We start from the raw sequence: 23794 nt of genomic DNA, 5'->3' as shown, positions 1-23794 counted from the left end.
TTACAGGTTATATATACTAGATTCCTTGATAGGGCGTTGATCCAGGGAACTAGTCTGATTACCGTATGGAGTCAGGAAGGAATTTTTTTCCCCAATGTGGAGCTTAGTGTTTGCCACATGGTTTTTATTTTGCCTTCCTCTGGATCAACATGTTAGGCTATGGGTTGAACTAGATGGACTTAGTCTTCCTTCAACCTTAAAAACTATGTTACTATGTTACTATGAATAGGTGAGTAGAATTGTGAGTTTTTTTAAATTTCCATGTAAAGAACGCTAAAGAGAAGCGCATTATGCTAAATGATGGCAAAAGAGGGGGAATTATTCTAAATGGTGGCCAAAGAGGGGGACGTTATATTAAATGGTGGTAAAAGAGAGGGAAATCTTACTAATAGTGGTCAAAGAGGGGGACATTGTACTAAAAGGGGGCTTTAAAGGGGGATATTATAAACTGTAGAGGGAAAAGATCCAGCAATCCCCCCAAAAAATCGAAGTATCGGTATGTTATATACGCTGCATAATCCCACACAAAGATAGGCAGTTGAGTAACCACAGTAGAAGGATTTCAATATGAATAAGTTTGAATACCCATTGTTATAGACGTGGCAGCATTCAAGTCCTGACTCCCCATTATTCGTTTTGCGGTTGTTGCTTCCTCAGTGGGCATCTTTGTGTGGGATTATGTAGTGTATATGACATATCTGGTGAAGCTGCTGTAAGGTAGCTAACGGACACATAGTTGATGGGAGGTATGTATCACAGAGATGGCTGTCCTCTGTGATGTAATCCGGGAATGTTACTCTAGTGCACATAAGCACTAAGAGGACTGTTTAGTGCATCTAGGGCCGGATTACGGGTAGTTGGAGAGATGGGTGGGTCTGGCTAACCACATACCTCTTCTCTGGGTGTGGTTATAATGGAGTATGTTGTTTGGCACATGGTCTGTGTTTGGAGGGAGAAGGAAGGCCTCCTGTGTGTTGTTGTCTCCAGACTGAGCCCGTGTACTGGATGCAACCCAGCCTGTGTGCCCACAGGACTGGCTAGCCAGAGACAGTGATTAAAGGACTGTTTACTTTGTTTTTGCCTGCACTAAAGGCTGTTTCTTTTCCTTTTGCTTTTGCTCGGTTTATGAAGCAAGAAACCGACATGGACATTTAAATGAAAACGCTTCCTGTTTGCCTCCTGACACACCCAAGTGAGTAGAAACCCTACCCTACCTATCTCACTCAAATTCCTTGTCTATCATGATTGATGTGTGGGAGGTGACTTAGTAAATGCTCAATAGCCAGTCTATGAACAAATTATTCTGGGCCATTCCCCACAGAGCAAACATGTGCACTAACTACTTTGCTACTTATGATACCTTCAGTGCTTTGTGTATGTTATTCATAATGTTTTCTGACATATTCTGACCATGAATGTGTGATAGACATTGTTTTTGTTTGCGTAAGGTATGTAATAAAAAAAAACTCTAGTCTTCATACATTGACAGTGTTTCCAGTCATATCTGGGTATCTGTCACTGATTATTGGTTTTGTCTGCCCATCACTAGTGTTTGTTTTTTGTGTGACTTTTTAAATAAAATTTACATTTTTATAAGTGATGTCCCCTGAGGAAACAACAACCACAAAAAATGCGTTGGGGAGTCAGGACTGGAACTCTGCCACATCTGTTAACAATAGGTATTCACACCTTTTTATATTGAAATCCTTCTAATGTGGTTAGTCAACTGCCTACTGGTTTTGTCTGCCCATCACTAGTGTTTGTTTTTAGTGTGACTTTTTTCAATAAAATTTAAATTTTTATAAGTAGCATGGACTCTTGTTTCTCCGTTCTTTTATCTATGGCTGAGTTGCTACAATGTTATTGGGTATAAATAAGGATATACATGTATGTACATCATGATGCAATATTGAAGTGTTTTTGTAATACCATTATGTTAACCATTTTGCTTTTTATATTATGGTCTCTGCAGAAACAAAGAGGGTTATATTAGATCTGTTAACAGTAAAAAGACCAGATATATGAACTATAAACTGTGTGTACAATTATTAGGCAAGTAAGTATTTGTATCACATTATCATTTGTATTCAGATTTTCCCACTCCACGCTATATAAACTTGAATGCTAATTTGTTTGAAGCAAGCATGTGCATGAGATTTCTGAAATCTCATAGATTTTGCTGGTACTGTTAAAACAGCTTTAATTTGCAGAAAAAAATGTTGCAAGAAAAAACACTGAAAAAATTCAACACGTGAACATAGCCTATGGCTGTTTGATATAAAATGGTGAATGTGGAGGATTGTGTGAGACAGATATATAATGAATATACTCAGCACTATTTTTTGTATCTAATAATGACATAGTTACATAGGTTGAAAAAAGACCTAGGTCCTTCAAGTTCAAACTTTACCCACTAATTATACATTTTTGTCACTAAATTATCTATAACCCACAATGTTATGTGTACTGAGGAAATCATCCAGCCCTTTTTTAAAAGCTGTTATAGTGTCTGCCATTAGTACTTCTTTTGGTAGGGCATTCCATAGTCTGACTGCTCTAACTGTAAAAAACCCTTTCCTATTTAGCTGCTGGAATCGCCTTTCTTCCACCAGTAATGAGTGCCAGTGCCCCCTGGTCCTTAGTATGGTCTTTGGAAAGAATAAATAATGTGCTTCAAACGTGCTTGAAAAGCCCATCTGTTTAGACAAGCCTACCACCTCAACTCAGCAACCTAACTCTTCCCTGTACCCTCCTAAATTTTAATCTTAATCTGTCCCTGCGTATTCATTTCCACATCCTCCATGCACCAAATACCATAAGGCAACTGCCCTTAGACAGATACTGGCTGATGACCATGTTCTACCTTTTGTGTCCCCCCTTTTCCATATAGATTGTAAGCTTGCGAGCAGGGCCCTCAATCCTCCTGTAACTGTTGAAATGTGATACATGGTATTGTTTATATTGTCTGTATATGTCCCTACTTAATTGTAAAGTGCTGCGGAATATGTTGGCACTATATAAATAAAAATTATTATTATTATATTATGTGCTTGTCGTTTGTATTGACCACACATATATTTATACTTATAGATGAGATCTCCTCTAAGGCGTCACTTCCCTAAGCTAAACAAGCTCAACTTTTCCAACCTCTAATCATATGAGAGGCCTTCCATCACCATTGATATGCTGTTAGCAATGCATCAAAAAAAATATAAAGTGATTAGCAGCACTGTTCCCTATATGTTCATCAACTATAATCTCCACCTCCCAATAAATATAAATTAGTCAGTCTCTGTGACTCTTCCCAATTAAATTTAAGGCTATGTGCAAACGGTATGTTTCTGCTTCAAATCCTGAACATGTGTACATAGCCTTAGACCTTGTCCTATGTTTTGGCCTCATTCATTATAAGTACTTGATAACATCATAATAAATTTGGGGTGGGAGAAGACATTATCAGGTCATTAACTCCTCCACCACCTCCTTATTCATTCTGTGTCTGACAGAATCTTCTACCATCTTTCAATTCATTATAAAGTGTCCAATGCACCTCACCCTCTCCTCTCCCACTATCTAATAAATTTTAAGTCCCTGATAGTGTCATAATGAATTGTGGGATGGGGAAGATTGCTCTCAGGGACTTAGCACCCTCCTCCACCACCCAATTCATTTTACATCCATACCTAACATCCCCCCCTCCCTGTTCATAAGTCCATTATAAGTCCCATTCATGCCCATCCCAATCCCCCACCCCTCTCATTGTCCTCTCCCCCACCACCATCTTGTCCTGTCTCCCACTCCCATCCAGAGACTCACATCTCTGTCTGTTCCCCTATAGCATCGCTTCTTTTTTCGTCGCTGGCAATTTTCTAAAAGACACAAGCATGTGCTGCATGCTGACAACATCAACCCCCATGCACCTTTGTCACTGAGAAAGCGCTGGGCAGGAAGCTGAGGACATGTTCCTGCAGCTCCACTGCCATTTTCTCCCTGCCCAGCACGCCGAACATAATGAGAGCAATCTGGAATGGGCCCCATGGATCCTCAACAAGCTAGATTACCCTTGTTATTAATACCCTGCAAAGGCCTCCCCTTCACCTTCGGGTCCTGGTGCAGCTTCACCGGCTGCAGAGGCTAGGCTGTATGTCCACCTCTGTTAAAAAAGATGACGAAGCCCCATTTTCAAGAGGTTTTTTGTAGCGCACTTTCCTCTATGGATGCTCCCTAACATAAGTATAAACATTTTCTTGTACAGTATACAATATACAATGCTATTGTATCAACACAATTTACATGGCAAGCTGAAATGAATATGCATATTTTTTATTAAAATTACCAGATATATCAGTAATGAATACAACAATTTATGTTAAAATCACAATATAATTGTACAGTTCCTATATATTGTAGACAATAAGCACCATTGCATTGTTTCTTAAATTGAACATTTAGAAGGTAAAATATAATATTTCTTAAATCAACTTACAAAAATCTCATACAAAAATAGATTTCTCATTACTGAAGGCAGACAAGGAAAACAGTGCATTATTATGTAGAGAAATCCGTGCGAATTTGTTAAAGTTTCTGAGACATTTATTCTTAAACATAATTCAACAGGACTGAATCCCATATAATAACAAAAGCTGCGACTTCACATTTTTTATCATTGCAGTACAGGAAAATAAGATCTAAGATCCAAAGTCTGCAGGGCCGGCTTGTAAACACTTTTAAGGCAGCATTGTTTCCCTAAGGATAGAGTTCATATCTAATGAATATTTGTAATGTAGTTTACAAAGTGCAATACCAATACAGGGAGTTCAGTGTCTTATACATTCATAATCACTTACGCCTTTCAATCATTGTAAAATCTTTGTTCTCTGCACATAAAATATATCTCAATTTTAGATACTCAACTAAAACATCATAAAACATATTCATTTTGTTCAGATTTCTATTCTTTCCTCAGCGAGTCACTTATGATTTCTGGTCGCTTTATTTTGACCTGGAAGAAAACATGGGAAGAATTGTCAGTGGAAAGTTTTCTAAATATTAGATTCTTTAAACCAGTAATTCCAAACATCTGCACATTTTACCCAATATCCTCTATTCAGGTCTGTACAGGATAGGAATGAACAACCAGCGCATCAAAGCATCCTATGTAGGGCCCTGAAAATAAAGTTCTCCTTATTGGCAAAGACCCCTGATTAAGCTGCAGAAGCAGGGCTGGCAAAAATTGCCTTAAACCAGGAATACACTACTTGTGGTCAAGAGGTAAAATTTTCCTTCAATGCAATTCCTTTTTGACATGACTCCACTAAGTAATAAATGAAGTGGAGAAGTGGCCGTGCTTTTCTGCAGCTGCTGCCAGAGTCGTTTTATTAGAGTAGCTCGGTTTTAGCATATCATTTAAACTACATTGAAGAGAACCGCCTACATGGTCTCTGCCTATCAGCAGTATGAATGGGAAAGAAGAGGACCACCATTCTCCTTATAGGTTGAAGTTCTGGAATTGGAATCGCCACTTGTTATTCATGTAGAACATATACTTTCAAAATGCTAAGAATATCTCAGATGGTAATATCCCTTTAAGTTTTATTACAGCCCTTAGGATTGGCACAATCTAACAATGTGAATCGGAAAATCTTGTGCCTTATATCTTTAATCTTATGTGCATTTACAACAAAAAGAAAATATTTGCACCCTTAGAGGTTCATGTTGCACTATGTTGATAACTAATCTCTTTAGTTATCAACATAGTGCAACATGAACCTCTCTGACAATAGTACAACATTGCTTTCTCTGACATGTCTGCAGTTGATGCTGCAATGTCAGACCTTAGTGGGCGTTTCCTGTGAAGTATGCTCCCTCTCTACCTCTCTATTTATTCATTGCTGTTGCCAAGACTATATAAACTGCAAGCTACACTATTTCCCAATGCTAATGTGTACTAGCCTAATCTGTACTGTTATTATGATGACGTAACATATTAGTTGTCATACCTCCGCTGAATAGTCAACATTTTCAAGATGAGGTTTCCAATCGACCAAATATGGAGATTTAATGTCTTTATCTGAAGTTGAAATTTCTGTTTCACCAAACCGCTCGAAGGCTAATAAATTGATCAACATGAGAAAGGATAACATAAACAAGTGCAATATTAATAAATTGAAATATATGTAATAATGTCAAGAAATAGGAGCTATACTTACTTGAAAATAGAGATGTTTTCCAGCTAAACTGAGATTTGTATATTCTGATTAAGAAAATAATGAAAAAAAAATTATTAAAATGGTATTAGGTGGTATGCAGTACAGAATGTAGAAATTACTATAAACTTTGAAATGATGTATATTATATTACACACTACCTGTAATTCTGTTTGATGCAATAGCTGATCTTCACTGCTCCCCCTCCTTTATGGCACATTATGTCACATCAGAGGGAGTGGTCTGCTCCTGGCTGCAAATAGCTGCCTGCCCCCTGATACTATCGGCTTGTAAGAATTGGGGGCATGGTGTTAGTGTTGCCTGCTCCTTGCTGCTAGTAGTAGCAGCCAGCTCCCTGATAATATCGAACCACATACAAGCAGATAGTATCAGGAGGCAGACTGCTACTAGACTTTGGGAGCAAGCCACGCCCATGCCATGCCCCCAGTATCGGACTGCATATCAGGGGGTTGGCTGCTGCTACTAGCAGGGAGCATGTGACACCCACGCCACACCCCCAATATTGGACTGCATGCAAGCAGATAGTATCAGGGGGCTGGTTGATGCTGCTGCTAGCAGGGAGCAAGCCATGCCCCCTGACGTGTGACGTAACATCCCATAAGTTAGGGTAATCAGTGAGGAGCAGCTACAGCATCACATAGAATTACTGGTAGTGTAAGAGTAGAAAACAACAATATTCATTTTATCTTAATAGTTTATGAAGATAAGGCCATTACAATAATTTTTTTATCTCCCTGGAGTACCCCTTTAAGCCCTCTCTCCATATTTTACAAATCAACCATAACAACTTAATGGGACATAGTTCTTACCCTACACCTTACATTGTTGTACCTTACACCAGATTTATCCACAGGGTATACCTCGTGAGGCCGAAGCTCCCTCACACTCCACAATAATAAAGTGAACCAGAATTAACAAATCCTTCTTTATGTTTTTCAAATGGTAGATGATGGGCATTCTGTCTGGACCACCTATGCTAAGACCTGCACCAGCACTATTAATTGGTTACCGTTGTAATATTTCCTATGAAATTTTATCCTTATAATAGATCATTTTTTATACTGTAGTTTACATTACACGTGTGCACTAGTTGTCACTTACTCATCCGCATATCCGTCATTCTCTTTTCTCTTACGATACCAACGAACTGCAAACCAGATTCCTGGGAGCAGCAGAAGAAGGAAGCCCAAAGCTCCAAATAATATGCCAAAAAATGGACCCAGGTTCATGGAGAGATGTTCACATTGTGGTCCAGATGTGGTATAGATAGAGAATGGTTTACAGCTAAAAGAAAAAAAATGTTGGCTTACTTAGGTTGTTCAAGATGTAAGAAAAACGCTGATCACAAAGAAGAATTATTCTCTAGCTGATTTCTAGGATGTTTCATTCCCACAATTATGCTGTGTTTAGACTTATACAGGATAATGTATAAGATATTGATGAATCTGTGCTGAAAATATGAAAAAAATCTTAATATGATAATGAAGTATATTTACATGGTGAGACAGTGACACACCATAAAAGCTCCATGAGTTTTTATCATGACCTTTCCACAAATGTGGTGTTCCTTTTAAAACAACAATTATGATAAAACGTTATTAAAAACATGTATCTATCTTTCTTGTGTTTATGCTTCAGACTAGCCACAGTAATGAAGCGACTGTGTGCTGTTACATTTTGCCTTGTGTGAATGCACCCAAAAACTCCTCTGCTACTATGCTAATTTCATTCAACTGGAGACCACCCACTACGCTAATAAGAAGTATAACACAGTGAAAGGATTGGAGGAGTGACCGTATGGGATCATACACACGAGTATCGTTTCAGTTATTACCAAGCTATCTGCTGGGATCCATCTACTAGAACCTCATCCCATTCAATTCCTCTTATATTTTTTGCCCTTCTTTTCGGGGCCATAACTCTCACATTTGTAATGTCCTTTTTCATTGTTTACTAAAACTGATTTTTTATTACTGGGCCACTATTGCTATAGTGTATCGTTGCATTTCATCACCATTTAGGAATTTCTTGTAATTCTGCATTAGAGAAAGGATTTGAACATGAAATACATTAAAATGATAACGTATATACATACCTGCAGGTACGCTCTCCATTAACAAGCAGACAGATGGCACCGTTCTTGCAGTATTTATCGTTGATGCAAACTGAGATACATTGCAAAGTGGAATTATCTAGTGTATATCCTCCATAATTACATCTTGCATTTTCTGCTAGTTCTTCTATTGTTACTGAGGAAAGAAAACACCAACTAAAAAATAACACAAAACTGTCAAACATCACATATACAAGGTTTATAGTTATTCTACTGAAATGTGAAATCAGGGTGATCAGTCGGACCACATTCAAGTCAGACCCTTTTTTGTATGCCAGGGGAAAGTGTTGAACAATTCAATGAGTACTGTGATAGCTACACATTAACCCCTATTTTGCAGTAACTTCCCATAAATGAAGGTACTGGTATATCATGAGGGAAAATGATCACAGTGTCAAAAGAGACTGTAATTGTGTAAAGATGGCTGCTGTCGTCAACAACAGACAATCTTCCCTCATCGCCCAGGGGGACAGCGCCACCGCCACCTATCGATGATCGCTGCGATTGGCTGATAAATTCTGACACACCAATCGCAGTAATTGTTCATTAAAAGCTTGAGATCTCAATCTGTGCATGCGCCACCTCCAGTGGCCATTTTCCCGAAGCCCAGCACTGGTAAATCAATGGGAAGGGGACTCCACTGAGCGCTGACATCATAGAAGAGCCCAGGGAACACAGCTTTGCAGGGCCGGGACACCCACTCCTCTCAGCCTGGGGCCCGCAGCATCGCCCCATTCCTGCCACCACCGGTCTCCTGAATCAGCGACCCTGCTCCTATGACCCTGTTACACCACCGCTGAGTAAGCTACCATAAAATGGCACTATAAGAAGCATCACCATTTTATTTAAACATTTTGTTTCCCTATATTCCTCCCAAAAATTTGGGATGCGTCTTATGGTCCATTGAGTCTTATAATCAGCAAAATACTGTATACATATTATATTATATATACAGCGGGTGAAATAAGTATTGAACACGTCACCAATTTTCTAAGTAAATATATTTCTGAAGATGCTATTGACATCAAATTCTCACCAGATGTTGGTAACAACCCATCCAATCCACACAGGCAAGGAAATCAAACCATAGATATCCATAATTTGACTTATATGTGTAATAATTTATGTGTAATAATGGGAATTGACACAGGGAAAAAGTATTGAACACGTTTACTGAAATTTACTTAATGTCACCCGCTGTAAATATATATAGTATATATACATATTTGTAAATGCAAATAAAATGCAAATTAATTATGTAAAAATCATATATTGTGATTTTCTGGATTTTATTTTAGATTTAGTCCACCAATGTTCACCATTCAACCTGACGGAACTGGAGAGGATCTGCTAGGAAGAATGGCAGAAGATCCCCAAATCCAGATGTGAAAAACTTGTTGCATCATTCCCAAGAACACTCATGGCTGTACTAGCTCAAAAGGGTGCTTCTACTCAATACTGAGCAAAGGGTCTGAATACTTATGACCATGTGATATTTCAGTTTTTCTTTTATAATAAATTTGCAAAAATTTCTACATTTCTGTTTTTTTCAGTCAAGATGGGGTGCAGAGTGTAATTTAATGAGTAACACAAATTAACTTTTTAGAATTTACCAAATGGCTGCAATGAAACAAAGAGTGAAAAATTTAAAGGGGTCTGAAAACTTTCCGTACCCACTGTATGTAGAGTTGCTCTTAGAAAAAAGGGTCTGTGTGCTGATCCGTCACAATATACATGATTGTAGATGTATATGTGGCGCCCCTGAGGGTTCGACCGCCACAGGAATGCTGCACCTCTTCAATGGAGTGTGGTGTTCCTCCTCTGAGGTAAGGCCGGTGTGATGGTAGTGACCTAACCTTTTGCATCCCACACCACATTTCCACCAGAGGGAGCTAGTATGCACTAGGTGCTGCTCCCCTGGTTACAGGGAGACTGGGGAACACAAAGTGGTAGGAACCAGTTAGTGGGTGTGGGTGGAGGAACAACTAGTTAGTTTCACTTCTAATTTCATATTTAAGGGAATGCCATCTTTGATCTTGGTCCTTCTGTCCTTTGGTTCTTTTTGGTCTGTCTTTAGTCTAGCCTTTGCTAGTCTGTCGGCTGTCACTGTGCTGTCAAACTACTGTGTGTAATGTGACTTCCCTCCGGGAGCGCAGATCCTGTGTGGGCCTGCACCGGCATGGGACACAGCCCTCGTACCCTGATCTTGGGACGAGAGGGAGGTTGCAGACGTAGGAATGTCTCAACCCGGCCGAGGACCAGGATCAAGAAGGCCCGGGAGCTTTAGAGTGTGGCTCCTTGCAAATGGGTCCCGTGGAGGATGCAGACGGAGCGGAGCACGCCACCTGTCCTCGCCTACCAGATCTATTGAGAGGGATTTCGGCTACAAGAGGGGTACTGGCCCCTGACACCCGACCTTGTACTCTACATCCAGGATGGGAAAGCCCGGTTAGGCCCTGAGGATCCCGCTGGGCGTTGGATGCAGAGGAATTGCCACCCGAGCCCTACACCTGAGAGGAGCTCAGAGGGAGACCCGGCCTATCTACACATGCACAGACAGGAAAGGGTGAAGTCTGTTGTGCAGGAACACTCTGGTGTGGGGTCGCTACCGAACACTGGACTTCCTCGGAGGTAGTTGGACCCCCGTCCCTGGTGGCTGCAGGACTCCGCAAGGAGCAGGGAGTCGCCTTCCCGCTAACATCTCTGAGTGAGTAAAGCCTTGGAAGTTCACCCCTATGGCCTCCGGACTGTTCATTACGCGCCATACCACGCGACACGGTGCGCGTACTCCACGCGCTACTACTACCCCCCTTCATCCCATCTTGCCTGCCCTGAGGCCTTGCTCCGCCTGTGGGGAGCAGTGAGAACTTTAGCTGCCATGACACCGGGCCTCAGCGGACTGCTAGCGGCGCTGGTGGCCCTTCATCAGACACCACAGGTGGCGTAGTCGTTAATCAGCCACTCAACCCGGAATAGCCCACACCATCTCTTTCTAATGTGACGGCCCTGAGCACGGGTCGGGCCCGGGCCACGGCTGCATCCCATCTCTTCAACGCAGGGCCCGACACCGAGTCCCCCAACACCCAGGGTAAAACACGGGCTTTCTGAATAGAGGCGTCACAACCTGGCGTAGTCGGCAGGATATCGTGAGAAGAGTGCCCATTGCTATCGGGTACTGTGTACCTTACACCATGAACTGTTGTTTTACACTTAAAATGGCGCCCGCCCAAGAAGAACAGATGCCATAACGCTGTAAAAAGACTGTCTTTGAACGCCTCCCATCGTGGGCTGGGCTCCCGTTTGGCACCAAAAATGTGGACTGCCCCTTCCATCAGAGACTGTCCGGCGGGGTAATGCACGTCAAACTGGATGGGCTAAACGAAGGCGGGCCTGTCAGCATTCCGCCCAGGAACAGCCCCGAAAGAGGAGGAAGAAGCAAAGCAACAAGGTGTGGCCATTGCGGTCGGAGCTTGGCAGTCAACGGAGGCAGACATGGATGCCTCTGGGGAACAAGACCATGCGTCTACTGAACCCGTTTCAGGCCCTTCACCCAGTAGAGACCAAGGCAGCAGTGTGTTGACCCAGGGAGATATTGAATTTCTCCATCAAGAAGCTCCGGAACTCATAAGAAGGCAGAAAGAGGCCCAGGAGACGGCAACGGCAGCGTGGAAAGAGGAGATGCTGCTGCGTATCCGAGACCGCCGCCAAGGAGTTGAGGTCCCAGGACAAGTCGACTCGGTGACAGAGGTCGAGGGTGACCTCGCGGTGGGTGAGTGTGCAACCCCTGCCCTGGCTGCAGAGCCAACAGAGACTATTCTGGACCTCATGTCGAGGTACTTAGTTCCCCACGCGGTCACCTGGGAGCAAGCGCTAGCCCCTGAGCTGCAATCGGCAGCCATCGGTGGGGACCTGCGATGCCGCCCAAACTCAGATACGGAGGTGCCTGAAGCTGCGGAGGAGGCTACCAGCTCCAACCCGGACTGGTCTGCATCAATCGAGGACTCGCAGCAACCCGGCCTCACCCCGCTTCCTGCACCAGCAGTAACCTGGCCCGAGGCTGAGGAGTAGGCCTGGGAAAACCAGGGGGGCGAACTAATGGGCTTCCCTCGGGAGACCCGATCTGAAGCGCGAAGGAGGAGCCAGTGGTGCAGCTACCAGATCTTTCAGCTCGCAAGGAAGCAACGTCGGCGGGAGCAGCGCTGCGAGCGCCTCGAGGTCAGGACCAAAGCTGCGAAGACTCGGGCGCGTCAAGAGGAGGCCACCCGTCCCAGTCCCCGGTACGAAGGCCAAGTCGTCCGCTTTCATCATGAGGCGGGTGGGGGTTCATCCGGTGTCCCCTGTTCCAGGATGATGTGTTCGTCAGCCGGCGGGACGTCGAGCCGCGCCTCAAGAAGGGACACCCCGGTCGGAACCTCTTCCCGGGCGACACAGTGACTTTCACTCGCCACCAGGGGGAGCGTGAGTGGTACGCCCTGGACGTCCACAAAGTGTCTGGGAGTGACGCAACCCCGCCCTCAGCCTCAGGTGACCGGCTAGCCTCCGTCGGGAGGAATGAGCCTTTTCCTAGACGAGAGCCCGAAGTCTAAAGCAGCCCCCGGCTGCTGCTGTTGTTGTTAAAGTTTTAAGTTGAATGCTGCTATTTTGTGTTTTTCCCCTGTTTACAGAGACTTTGGTCCCTGCGGATTATGGCAGGCGGCGGACTGTGTTGTATATAGTTATGCATCTATTTAGGTGCTTCGTATTGGTTTTATGCAAAACCGTGCCTCTTCTTCTACCTCAGACCTCAGAAGCAAAACCTGTCTAGAGTGGCTTTTGTGGAGGTCCAACTCCGGATCTTCATGCCCTGCAGCCACCCCAGGGCCCACGTAGAGGGTTTAGGGCAGGTCCCTCTTGCTATTGAACTGACCGTCGCCACTTTTAACCAGTCTGCTGCCATTGTCAAAAGTCTCTTGTCCTAATTTATGCTTTATACTTTTATAATTTTGTACTTTTGCACTTTTACACTTTTATACCTTGTTATGCAACGTTTAAGATATGTGCCTCCCATAAAGGGATGATAGTTTGTTATTATAAAAAGAAAATTTCCTGGGTGTTGCTTCCTTTGCAGCCCGCGGACGTGCTGTGTTTTACCAGGGGGGAATGTGGCGCCCCTGAAGGTTCGACCGTAACAGGAATGCTGCACCTCTTCAATGGAGTGTGGTGTTCCTCCTCTGAGGTAAGGCCGGTGTGATGGTAGTGACCTAACCTTTTGCATCCCACACCACATTTCCACCAGAGGGAGCTAGTATGCACTAGGTGCTGCTCCCCTGGTTACAGGGAGACTGGGGAACACAAAGTGGTAGGAACCAGTTAGTGGGTGTGGGTGGAGGAACAACTAGTTAGTTACACTTCTAATTTCATATTTAAGGGAATGCCATCTTTGATCTTGATTCTTCTGTCCTTTGGTTCTTTTTGGTCTGTCTTTAGTCTAGCCTTTGCTTGTCTGTCGGCTGTCACTGTGCTGTCAAACTGCTGTGTGTAATGTGACTTCCCTCCGGGAGCGCAGATCCTGTGTGGGCCTGCACCGGCATGGGACACAGCCCTCGTACCCTGATCTTGGGAAGAGAGGGAGGTTGCAGACGTAGGAATGTCTCAACCCGGCCGAGGACCAGGATCAAGAAGGCCCAGGAGCATTAGAGTGTGGCTCCCTAGCAAATGGGTCCCGGGGAGGATGCAGACGGAGCGGAGCACGCCACCTGTCCTCGCCTACCTGATCTATTCAGAGGGATTCCGGCTGCAAGAGGGGTACCGGCCCCCGACACCCGACCTTGCACTCTACATCCAGGACGGGAAAGCACGGTTAGGCCTTGAGGATCCTGCCGGGCGTCGAATGGAGAGGAATTGCCACCCAAGCCCTACACCTGAGAGGAGCTCAGAGGGAGACCCGGCCTATCTACACATGCACAGACGGGAAAGGGTGAAGTCTGTATTGCAGGAACACTCTGGTGTGGGGTTGCTACCGAACACTGGACTTCCTCGGAGGTAGTCGGACCCTCGTCCCTGGTGGCCGCAGGACTCCGCGAGGAGCAGGGAGTCGCCTTCCTGCTAACATCTCTGAGTGAGTAAAGCCTTGGAAGTTCACCCCTATGGCCTCCGGACTGTTCATTATGCGCCATACCATGCGACATGGTGCCCGTACTCCCCGCGCTACTACTACCCCCCTTCATCCCGTCTTGCCTGCCCTGAGGCCTTGCTCCGCCTGTGGGGAGCAGTGAGAACTTTAGCCGCCATGACACCGGGCCTCAGCGGACTGCTAGCGGCGCTGGTGGCCCTTCATCAGACACCACAGGTGGCGTAGTCGTTAATCAGCCACTCAACCCGGAATAGCCCACACTATCTCTTTCTAATGTGAGGGCCCTGAGCACGGGTCGGGCCCGGGCCACGGCTGCATCCCATCTCTTCAACGCAGGGCCCGACACCGAGTCCCCCAACACCCAGGGTAAAACACGGGCTTTCTGAGTAGAGGCGTCACATATACACACAAACGCGCAGCTACAGATATACTGTTGTTTAGGAAGGATAAATATTAATACTAGGTAGGTGTATAGAATTGTGAAGTGACTACCCTACCATGGCATATGTAATTATTATAGCTGTTATAGCTGTAATTATTTTTACCAAAGTTCTTTCTATAGAATTAGAGTTAGCGTCAGTTGCGGGCTGGTTTTCAGAAATTGTCTTTACTGATAGGGATGAGCGGACCCGTGCATGTTCGTGTTCATTGGGTTTGGTCAAACTGTAGTCGAAAGTTCAGCTCGGAACCCGAACCTGACCTGAACTTGACCTTGAACCCAAACCCCATAAAAGTCAATGAGGACCTGAATTTTTGTGTCGGAAAACTATTTTGAACCAGAATGCGTAGGTCCAAGTGGAGAAGGAGGTGGAGGTGGATATGGCAGTGTAGGTGGAATAGACAGAGGAGGAGGTAGCCACTGTTTTTGTTGGTCTTTTTTTTTTTTTAGGGAAATTACTTAAAATAACACTGAAAAAAAATAAAAATAACAATCTTGAACAAGGAATCGGAGGTCCAAGTGGAGGAGGAGGTGGAGGTGGAGGTGGCAGTGTATGTGGAAGAAGTGAAGGTGCAGTTAGCCAACATTGTTTTTGTGGGGTTTTTTTTGGTTTGTTTCTAGGGAAATTACTTAAAATAACAGACTGAAAAAAATAACAATCTTGAATCAGGAGACGGAGGTCCAAGTGGAGGAGGAGGTGGAGGTAGACGTGGTGGTGTATGTGGAAGAGGAAGAGGTAGCCAACACTGTTTTTGTTTTTTCAGGGAAATGATTTAAAATAACAGAATAAAAAGAAATAACAATCTTGAACTAGGAGGCACAGGTCTAAGTGGAGGAGACGGTTGAGAAGGAGGTGGACGTGGCGGTTTAGATGGAAGAGGCGGAAGTGGTAGAGTACAAGTCCTTGAGATCCACTACTGGTTCATTTTAATGAATGTGAGCTTGCCCACATTGGCTGTGGACAGGCGGATGCGCCTGTCTGTGATCACACCCCCGGCCGTGCTAAACACATGCCAACAGTACACTTGACGCAGGGCAGGCCAGTACCTCAAGACATAAAGCGCAAGCTCAGGCTATGTGTCCAATTTGGAGACCCAGAAGTTAGATGGGTGCGGGAAATGCTCAGTATGGGAAGACGTGTGGACAAGTACTTTCGCACCATGTTTTTGAAACTCTGCCTCCTGCTAATACAGACCATATCAGATGGTGTTGCCGGATGTTGTGGTTTGCTGAGGAAGGGTTTCCACATTTTGGCTATGCCAAGCCTCCCTTCCTAGGTGGTGCCAGTGCCCCAGCTTCATAAACGACTTCCTCCTCTGCTTTATTCTGTCACTGAGCCCCTGCTATCAGGTGGAAATTCAGTCAGTAGTGCACCAGCGTGCACTTGTATTCCCATATTTTCGAATCCCACTACAGTGACGGAAGTAAAGATTTTACATTGACCTTGCAGCGGGGATCCATCAGAGTGGCCACCCAGTCATAAGCACTGGTTCAATCCAGGTGACTCGACAGTTGTTGCACAGGCACAGCAGCATGTATTGGCTCATGTGTGCCAGGCTGCCCAGAGACAATGACTAGCAGTTTTTGGTGGGAGGTGTATTATCTGGGTCCTCTGTATCACACCAACCATGCTCCAGTGATGCCCTTGAGCTTCTTTTAGTGCCACCCTGCTGTGACCATGGTTCCTTCTCCTCATCATTTTCCAAAACTGTCCCCTGGCTTGACAGTTGTGTACCTGGCCGCTGTTGGTTACAGGAACCAACCCTCCAAGCCATATGTGGACGACTGGCCTGATAATGGTGTGAATGGGCTCTCTTCCTCCTCCTCTTTCTCCTGTGCCACCACCTCATTCATCATCGCCTGAAGCGTTTTTTCAAGCTGGTATAGAAGTGGGATAGTAACACTGCTGATAGCATCATCAGCAATGGTTATGTTGGTGGAGTACTTAAAGCAGCGAAACACGGAACACATGTCCTACATGGAAGCCCACTCGGTGGTGAAGTGGTGTTCCGCAGAGCGGCTCACCCGTGCATGCTGCAGCTGAAACTCCACTTTTGACTGCTGCTGCTCGCACAATTTTTCCAGAAAATGCAAGGGGGAGTTTCACCTTGTTGGTATATCGCAGATGAGGTGTTGAGTGGGAAGGCAGAAGTGATGCTGCAGTGCAGACAGGCGAGCAGCAGCAGGGTGAGAAAGCTGAAAGCGCGCACAGATGGCCCACACTTTTGGCAGCAGCTCTGACATATGAGGGTAATTTTTTAGGAAGTTCTGCAACACCAAATTCAGCACACGAGCCAAGCAGGGGATGTGTGTCAAACCAGCTAAGGCCAGAGCTGCTACAAGATTTTGCCCGTTATCGCACACCACCAGGCCAGGCTTCAAGTTTAGCGACATCAACCACTCATTAGCTTGTTGTTTGATCACAGTCCATAGCTTCTGCGCAGTGTGAGATTTTTCCCCTAAACAGAAGAGTTTCAGAACAGCCTGCAGTCATTTCCCCTTGGCTGTGCTGAAGTTGGTGATGCAGGTATTACGCTGACCAAATGAGGAGGTGAAGTAGGATGAGGAGGCAACAAGGACAGAGAAACATCCAACAATCCTCAGTGGTGATAGACATGCACCAGAACGCCTTCCGCCTCAGGCCCAGCTGCCCACTACATTTACCCAGTGGGAAGTTAGGGAGATATAACATTCCTGCCCATGCTTACTGGTCCACGTATCAGTGGTTATGTGGAGCTTGCCACCGATAGAGTTACAGGTGCATCTCACTAAATTAGAATATCATCAAAAAGTTAATTCATTTCAGTTCTTCAATACAAAAAGTGAAACTCAAATATTATATAGAGGCATTACAAACAGAGTAATCTATTTCAAGTATTTATTTCTGGTAATGTTGATGATTATGGCTTACTGCCAATGAAAACACAAAAGTCATTATCTCAGTAAGTTAGAATAATTAACAAAAAACACCTGCAAAGGCTTCCTAAGAGTTTAAAAAAGTCCCTTAGTCTGTTTCAGTAGGCTCCACAATCATGGAGAAGACTGATGACTTGACAGATGTCCAGAAGGCAGTCATTGACACACTCCACAAGGTCCCAGAGTTCCAATTTTCATTTGGAAATCAAGGTCCAAGAGTCTGGAGGAAGAGTGGAGAGGCACACAATCCAAGCTGTTTGAGGTTTAGTGTGCAGTTTCCACAGTCATTGATGGTTTAGGAAGTCAGGTCATCTGCTGGTGTAGGTCCACTGTGTTTTATCAAGGCCAAAATCAGCCCAGCCGTCTACCAGGAAATTTTAGAGCACTTCCTGCTTCCCTCTGCCTACAAGCTTTTTGGAGATGGAAATTTCATTCTCCAGCAGGACTTGGCACCTGTCCACACTGCCAAAGGTACCAATACCTGGTTTAAAAACAACAGTATCACTGTGCTTGATTGGCCAGCAAACTCGTCTGATCTTAACCCCATAGAGCCTCCATGCTACGTCGCATCGATGCAGTAGTTGATGCAAAAGGAGCCCCGACCAAGTATTGAGTGCATTATCTGAACATACATTTCAGTAGGCCAACATTTTGGATTTTAAAACATTTTTCAAGCTATTGTTATAAAGTATTCTAATTTACTGAGATAATGACTTTTGTGTTTTCATTGGCTGTAAGCCTTAATCATTAACATTAACAGAAATAAACACTTGAAATAGATCACTCTGTTTGTAATGACTCTATATAATATATGAGTTTCACTTTTTGTACTGAAGAACAGAAATAAATTAACTTTTTGATGATATTCTAATTTTGTGAGATGCACCTGTTCATAGTGCACACTTGATTTTGTCTGCAACATTTGTGTGCAGCACAGGGTTGGCTCTTCTGGAAAAGTAGTGCTGGTGGGTATCATGTTCTGTGGGACAGCTACCACCATCAGTTTTTTAAAACTGTCAGTCTCCACCAGCAGGATAATGGGGAGATGATTGTCAGCACATTGCCTGAAGAAATGCCACACCAGGGAGCTCCCTTGACCTGGCTTTGGTGTGCTCAGTTGTCGGTTCGGTGGGCAGTAGCAGCCGATATACTGGTTATGGGCTGGTGCTTTTGCACCCTGCTCTACTCTTTTGCTGTGCAGCTGGGACAGTGTAGCCACCTACTCTTCCTTAAAAGTGCATATGTCATATGGATGGCCTTCACTTCATATGGGGTCTAGACCTCATCATCTTCCGTATCATCTTCCACCCACTCCTCACTTCTGCCCTTCCTGCCGGTCTGCACACTGCAGAAAGATGCAACAGTTGGCACCTTTTGTTTCATCATCACTAGTGATGAGAGAGTACCGTAATATTCGTAATCACTATACTCATAACGAGCACTTTGTAATAATCGCGTATTCGTTCCGAATAGCGAGTACAATGTAAGTCAATGGGAAATGCGAGTAATTTTACGCTGGACCCTACAAAGTGGTCTGCGGGCCAGGGGAAAAGGCTGAAATGGATGGGAATGTGATGAAACAGAATGGGAAGAGCCTGGAGAATGTGTCTGCATGCATTTCTAAATCACATATGGTTTCTGCGAATAAGTTTGTCACAGTATTACGCCTCTTTTACAGACACACAAGAACAACTACCAAACCTTATCTAAATTGCATTTAACAGGCCAAAAAGGTTAAGAAACAGTTTTCCTGCATAATCACTTGTATATAAGGCTAAATAAACCAAAGAAAACAAAAAAATACCCCTTTTAGCGTTTGTTCACACATACTGCTGTGGCTTTTTTTCGCCTTTTACAATTGGGAGGGCCCTGACTTATACATTTTGTAGGTCCCTCTGTCATACATCATTTTTAGTTCGCTATTCCCCAGCACTTTACAAGCACAACTAGAACGCACCAGTAGGTATGTTGATCTTTGACCTAAGAGGCCTCAGGTGGCTCTGTAACATGCGTTTTGGAGGGACAGCTGTTACTTAGACATTTGGGTCATAGGTGCAGGAAGATTCCATTACAAGGGCCTCCCTTGACAAACATTATCTACGATGGAGCAATGTAGTAGTTGTGGCCCCCAATTCAAGTTTTTAGGGCCATCAGTCGGTCATTAACAGTCAGTGTAAATTTCTATTGAATATGTATCCCCTATCTCAGTCACATTGTGGCACAACCTGTTACAAGGGCCTCCAATGACAAATATTAGTTTGGTAGGACTACTGTACATTCCAGATTTGTCCTCTGCACAATGTGCATAGGGTTTGTGAAAATGAGCCCTGTGGGCTGAGTCATGGTTGATGCAGGAAGCCACCATCCCAAGGGCCACCAATCACAAATAGTAGTTAGGCTGGAGTAGGAATACTGTCCTGGTTTGTCCACTGCACAATGTGCATAGGATTTGTAAAAATTAGCCCTATGGGCTGTGTCATGGTTAACTCACTATTTTGGCTGTGACAGCTAGCTTGGCTTGTGCCATCAATATCTGAAAATCTGTCAACAAAACCCAAAATGCCAAAAAAGTCTGTCGCTAAGAGACGTGGATGTGGTGTTGTCAGTGGTGCTCGAGAAGGCACTCAGTCTGTCAGGTCAGAAGAAGCTTGATCCATCCACTATGTTCCTGGAAAAAGTTCCCGGTCTGGAACGTAAACGTGTGTGGAAGCCAGAAGAGTGAGAGCAGATTCTGTCTTGGATAGCAGACAAGGCCTCTACGCATTTGTTGTCAAGCAGCAACAAATCTTCCACGACCACACAGTCTTCTGTGGATACACAGAAGGCTGGCCCTTCCAATCCTGAAGCTGGTTCTCCTTCCTCCCGCCATTAACAGTAACAGGAGACATATGACCCCAAGCTTGGCCACTCCGAGGATCTGTTTGGTACGCATCCTTTGGTTGGCCCTGGCCTATCACCATGCAGCATTGAAGAGGGACAAGAGGACAAGAGGAGGTGGTGTACATTGATGCTCAAGTATTTGAGGACCTTCGGCGAGAAGAAAGCCACTTGGAGGAACGTCATTTCCTCCAGAGGTGGAGGCTGATGATGATGAGACACAGTTGCCATCAGGTCAGCCTACAATGTCAACTGGGAAGGAGGATAGGATAGAAGACGAGGTGGTCGATGATGAGTCCACTGATCCGACCTGGACCGTTATCGCACATAGCCATGACAGCAACATAGAGGAAGATGGATATGTAGCACCAACAACACAGGCACCAAGGGGTTGTGGTTTGCCCAGAGTGAGAACTGGGTCAAATGTTCCCAAGAGCACCCCTGCTGGGCACCAAAGTCAAGGCTAGGGAGCGTTCAGCTGCTGTGTGGAATTTTTTTTTCTGAAAGTCCTTCAGAGAAAAACATTGTTGTCTGTAGCATCTGCCATACCAAGTTGAGCAGAGGCCAGGGCAAAGGCAACCTGAGCACCACCAGTATGAGAAACCACATGGCAGCCAAGCACCCCAATAGGTGGGCGGAACACCAGGGTACCAAATCTGCATCTGTGGGTCAAACCAATAATAAAAATAATAATAATAATACTCTTTATTTATATAGTGCCAACCTATTCCGCAGCGCTTTACAATTCAGAGGTTCATATTCATCAGTCATAAGTAACATAGCTAAAGATAATACAATAATTAAAGCAAAAATAATGACGACCCTGATCGTAAGAGCTTGCGATCTATGATGAGGTGGGGGTGACACAAAGGACAGGGACTTATTTACAATGATGGTCCAGCCATCTTGAGGGGATGAGGGATAGATAAAGGCGGCATGAGCTCATCACCAGCCAGTATCTGTAGTGCTTTTGGGTTCGGTGGAGACTTATGCCATGTCGTCTGGGCTATGTCCTTCAGAATCTGCTGTGCAAGAAGCAGGCGCTCATACCTCCTGTCTACAAGCTGCGGTTGCTCACACACAAAAAACATCCACTACATCCACTTCCTTGTGCCAGCAAAGCGTCCAATTGTCCGTGTCTGAGAGCTTGGAAAGAAAGCGTAAATACCCAGCCATGCATCCACAGGCACAAATACTAAACTCGCACATTGCCAAATTTCTGGCTGTGGAGATGTTGGTTGCCATTTAGGCTTGTGGGAGCAGTCTTCCTTGATCTCTTGGCTGTGGCTGCCCCACGATACAGTGTTCCCAGCCACCACTATTTTGCCTGGTGTACCATCCCTGCGTTACACAAGCACGTGTTAAAAAACAATCTGAACCGTGCTCTCACCAACGCCATAACGCGGAAGGTCCACCTAACAACAGACACCTGGACAAGTTGTTGTGTACAGGGACGATACATTTCTCTCATGGCACACTGGGGGAACCTGGTGGAGGGTGGGACAAAGGCGCAAACATCACACATCCCACCCACGCTAAGAATAGCAGGCCCAACTTCTGTCAGGGTTTCCACCTCTTCATATTCCACTTCCTCTCCCCCATTCTCCTGCTCCTCATCCTCTGCTGAATTACCCTCCTCATGACTGCCAAGCTGGGACCTGTGCACCAGCGCATCGGCAAAGTGGCAAGACACTATGCTGAAGCTGATCTGTTTAGGTCAGAAAGCACAAACTGCAACAGAGCCGTGGCAAGCTTTAAAACAACAGACCAATCAGTGGCTCTCCCGGCTGCACCTCCAACCGTACAAAGGCTAGCAGAAGGAGAGTACCAGCCGGTGGATGAAGACGTGGGAGAGTGAGCAGAGGGAGCAGAGGGGTGCAGGTATGAAAGTGGAGGGTGGGGTGGAGGGGTTTGGCGGGAGGGGTCCGGGGGGGGGAGTGGGGGCTGGAATCGGATAAGGGGGGGTAATATTACCGTCGGCGTCGGCGGTGGATCGGCGGCGTCGGATCACTGACAGCGGCAGATCGGTGGGTGACCAAGCTCCACAGCTTTCACGGATGGGAGAAAGCTGTGGAACTTGGTCAGCCATTGTAAAAACGACACCCTCCACATCTGATTGGAGGGCTAGCGTCACATGGACACTAGACCCAATCAGATCTGGGGGCGGGGGGGTGACAGAGTTGACACTCCCCCCCAGCCAATGGCTGATGCTATATGCATCAGGCCATGCCCAGGTCATAAATATTTCACCAATTTCCATTGGTGAAATATTTAATTCATTCCGATTGGCAGTTTCACTAAAGTGAAAGTGAAACTGCCAATCGGAGGGGTCCTAGGCACGGGGGGGTTAATCCACCCCCGGTGGGGTCAACTACAGGTTGTCCAGTTGTAGTAGCAACTGTGACACCTGAGCGACCCCGCTCGCACACGCTGCAGGGGCGCGATCCCTCCATGTCACAGACGCTGTGACATGGGTCGGGAACGCACCAGTTTCCATGTCACAGACGCTGTGACACGGGTCGGGAAGGGGTTAAAGATCGGCAAGCTGGTACACGTGCCATGCATGGCTCACGTGCTGAACCTAGTTGTTTAGAAATTTCTGAAAACTTTCCGTGACTTCTCGTACCTACTTGAGAAGGTGCGCTGTATTAGCGCCCATTTCCACCATTCCTCTACTGCTTTTGCTGCTTTTACAGCGCTGAAAAAGCGCTTGAAATTGCCAAGTCACCGACTCATCTGCGACCTGCCAACGCGGTGGAACTCCACCTATCATACGTTGGCGAGGATTAGTGAACAGCAGAGGGAGGTAGATGAATACCAGCTTCAGGATGCCAGTCAGACTGACAGTCATCCACCACACATAACAACTGTCGAGTGGGTGAGGATCACTGACATTTGTGAGGTTCTTGAGAACTTTGAGTACTGCACCAACCTTGTGAGCGGTGATCAGGGTATTATCAGCGTAACCAGCCCGCTTCTGTGTCTCTTGACACAATCACTGCTGTGAGGCAGTGACTGGGATCATATACGAGGGACATTATATATCCCCAGAATGTATACAGAGACCTATTAAATCCATTGGAGTGCATTGCACTCACAGACACACCTGC

The 23794-nt window shown here is 45.2% G+C and overlaps 1 protein-coding gene across 1 annotated transcript in view; it reads right to left on the bottom strand.

Moving 5' to 3' along the window:
• Positions 1-4307: 4307 nt before the first annotated feature.
• Positions 4308-23794, bottom strand: part of LOC141259356 (uncharacterized) — a 751467-nt gene continuing 731980 nt past the window's right edge. The window contains exons 68-72 of the mRNA XM_073675220.1: positions 8323-8476; positions 7329-7511; positions 6210-6253; positions 6000-6109; positions 4308-5002 (exon numbers count right to left, since the gene is read on the bottom strand). Coding sequence (XP_073531321.1) covers positions 4952-5002; positions 6000-6109; positions 6210-6253; positions 7329-7511; positions 8323-8476 — 542 coding nt within the window. The 3' untranslated portion in view covers positions 4308-4951. The remainder of the gene's footprint in view (positions 5003-5999; positions 6110-6209; positions 6254-7328; positions 7512-8322; positions 8477-23794) is intronic.

The sequence above is a fragment of the Phyllobates terribilis genome, unplaced genomic scaffold, assembly GCF_046119375.1.
Source record: "Phyllobates terribilis strain yellow unplaced genomic scaffold, ASM4611937v1 Scaffold_3__8_contigs__length_932513732, whole genome shotgun sequence".
NCBI lineage: Eukaryota > Metazoa > Chordata > Amphibia > Anura > Dendrobatidae > Phyllobates > Phyllobates terribilis.
This window is presented reverse-complemented; position numbering and strand designations above follow the sequence as displayed.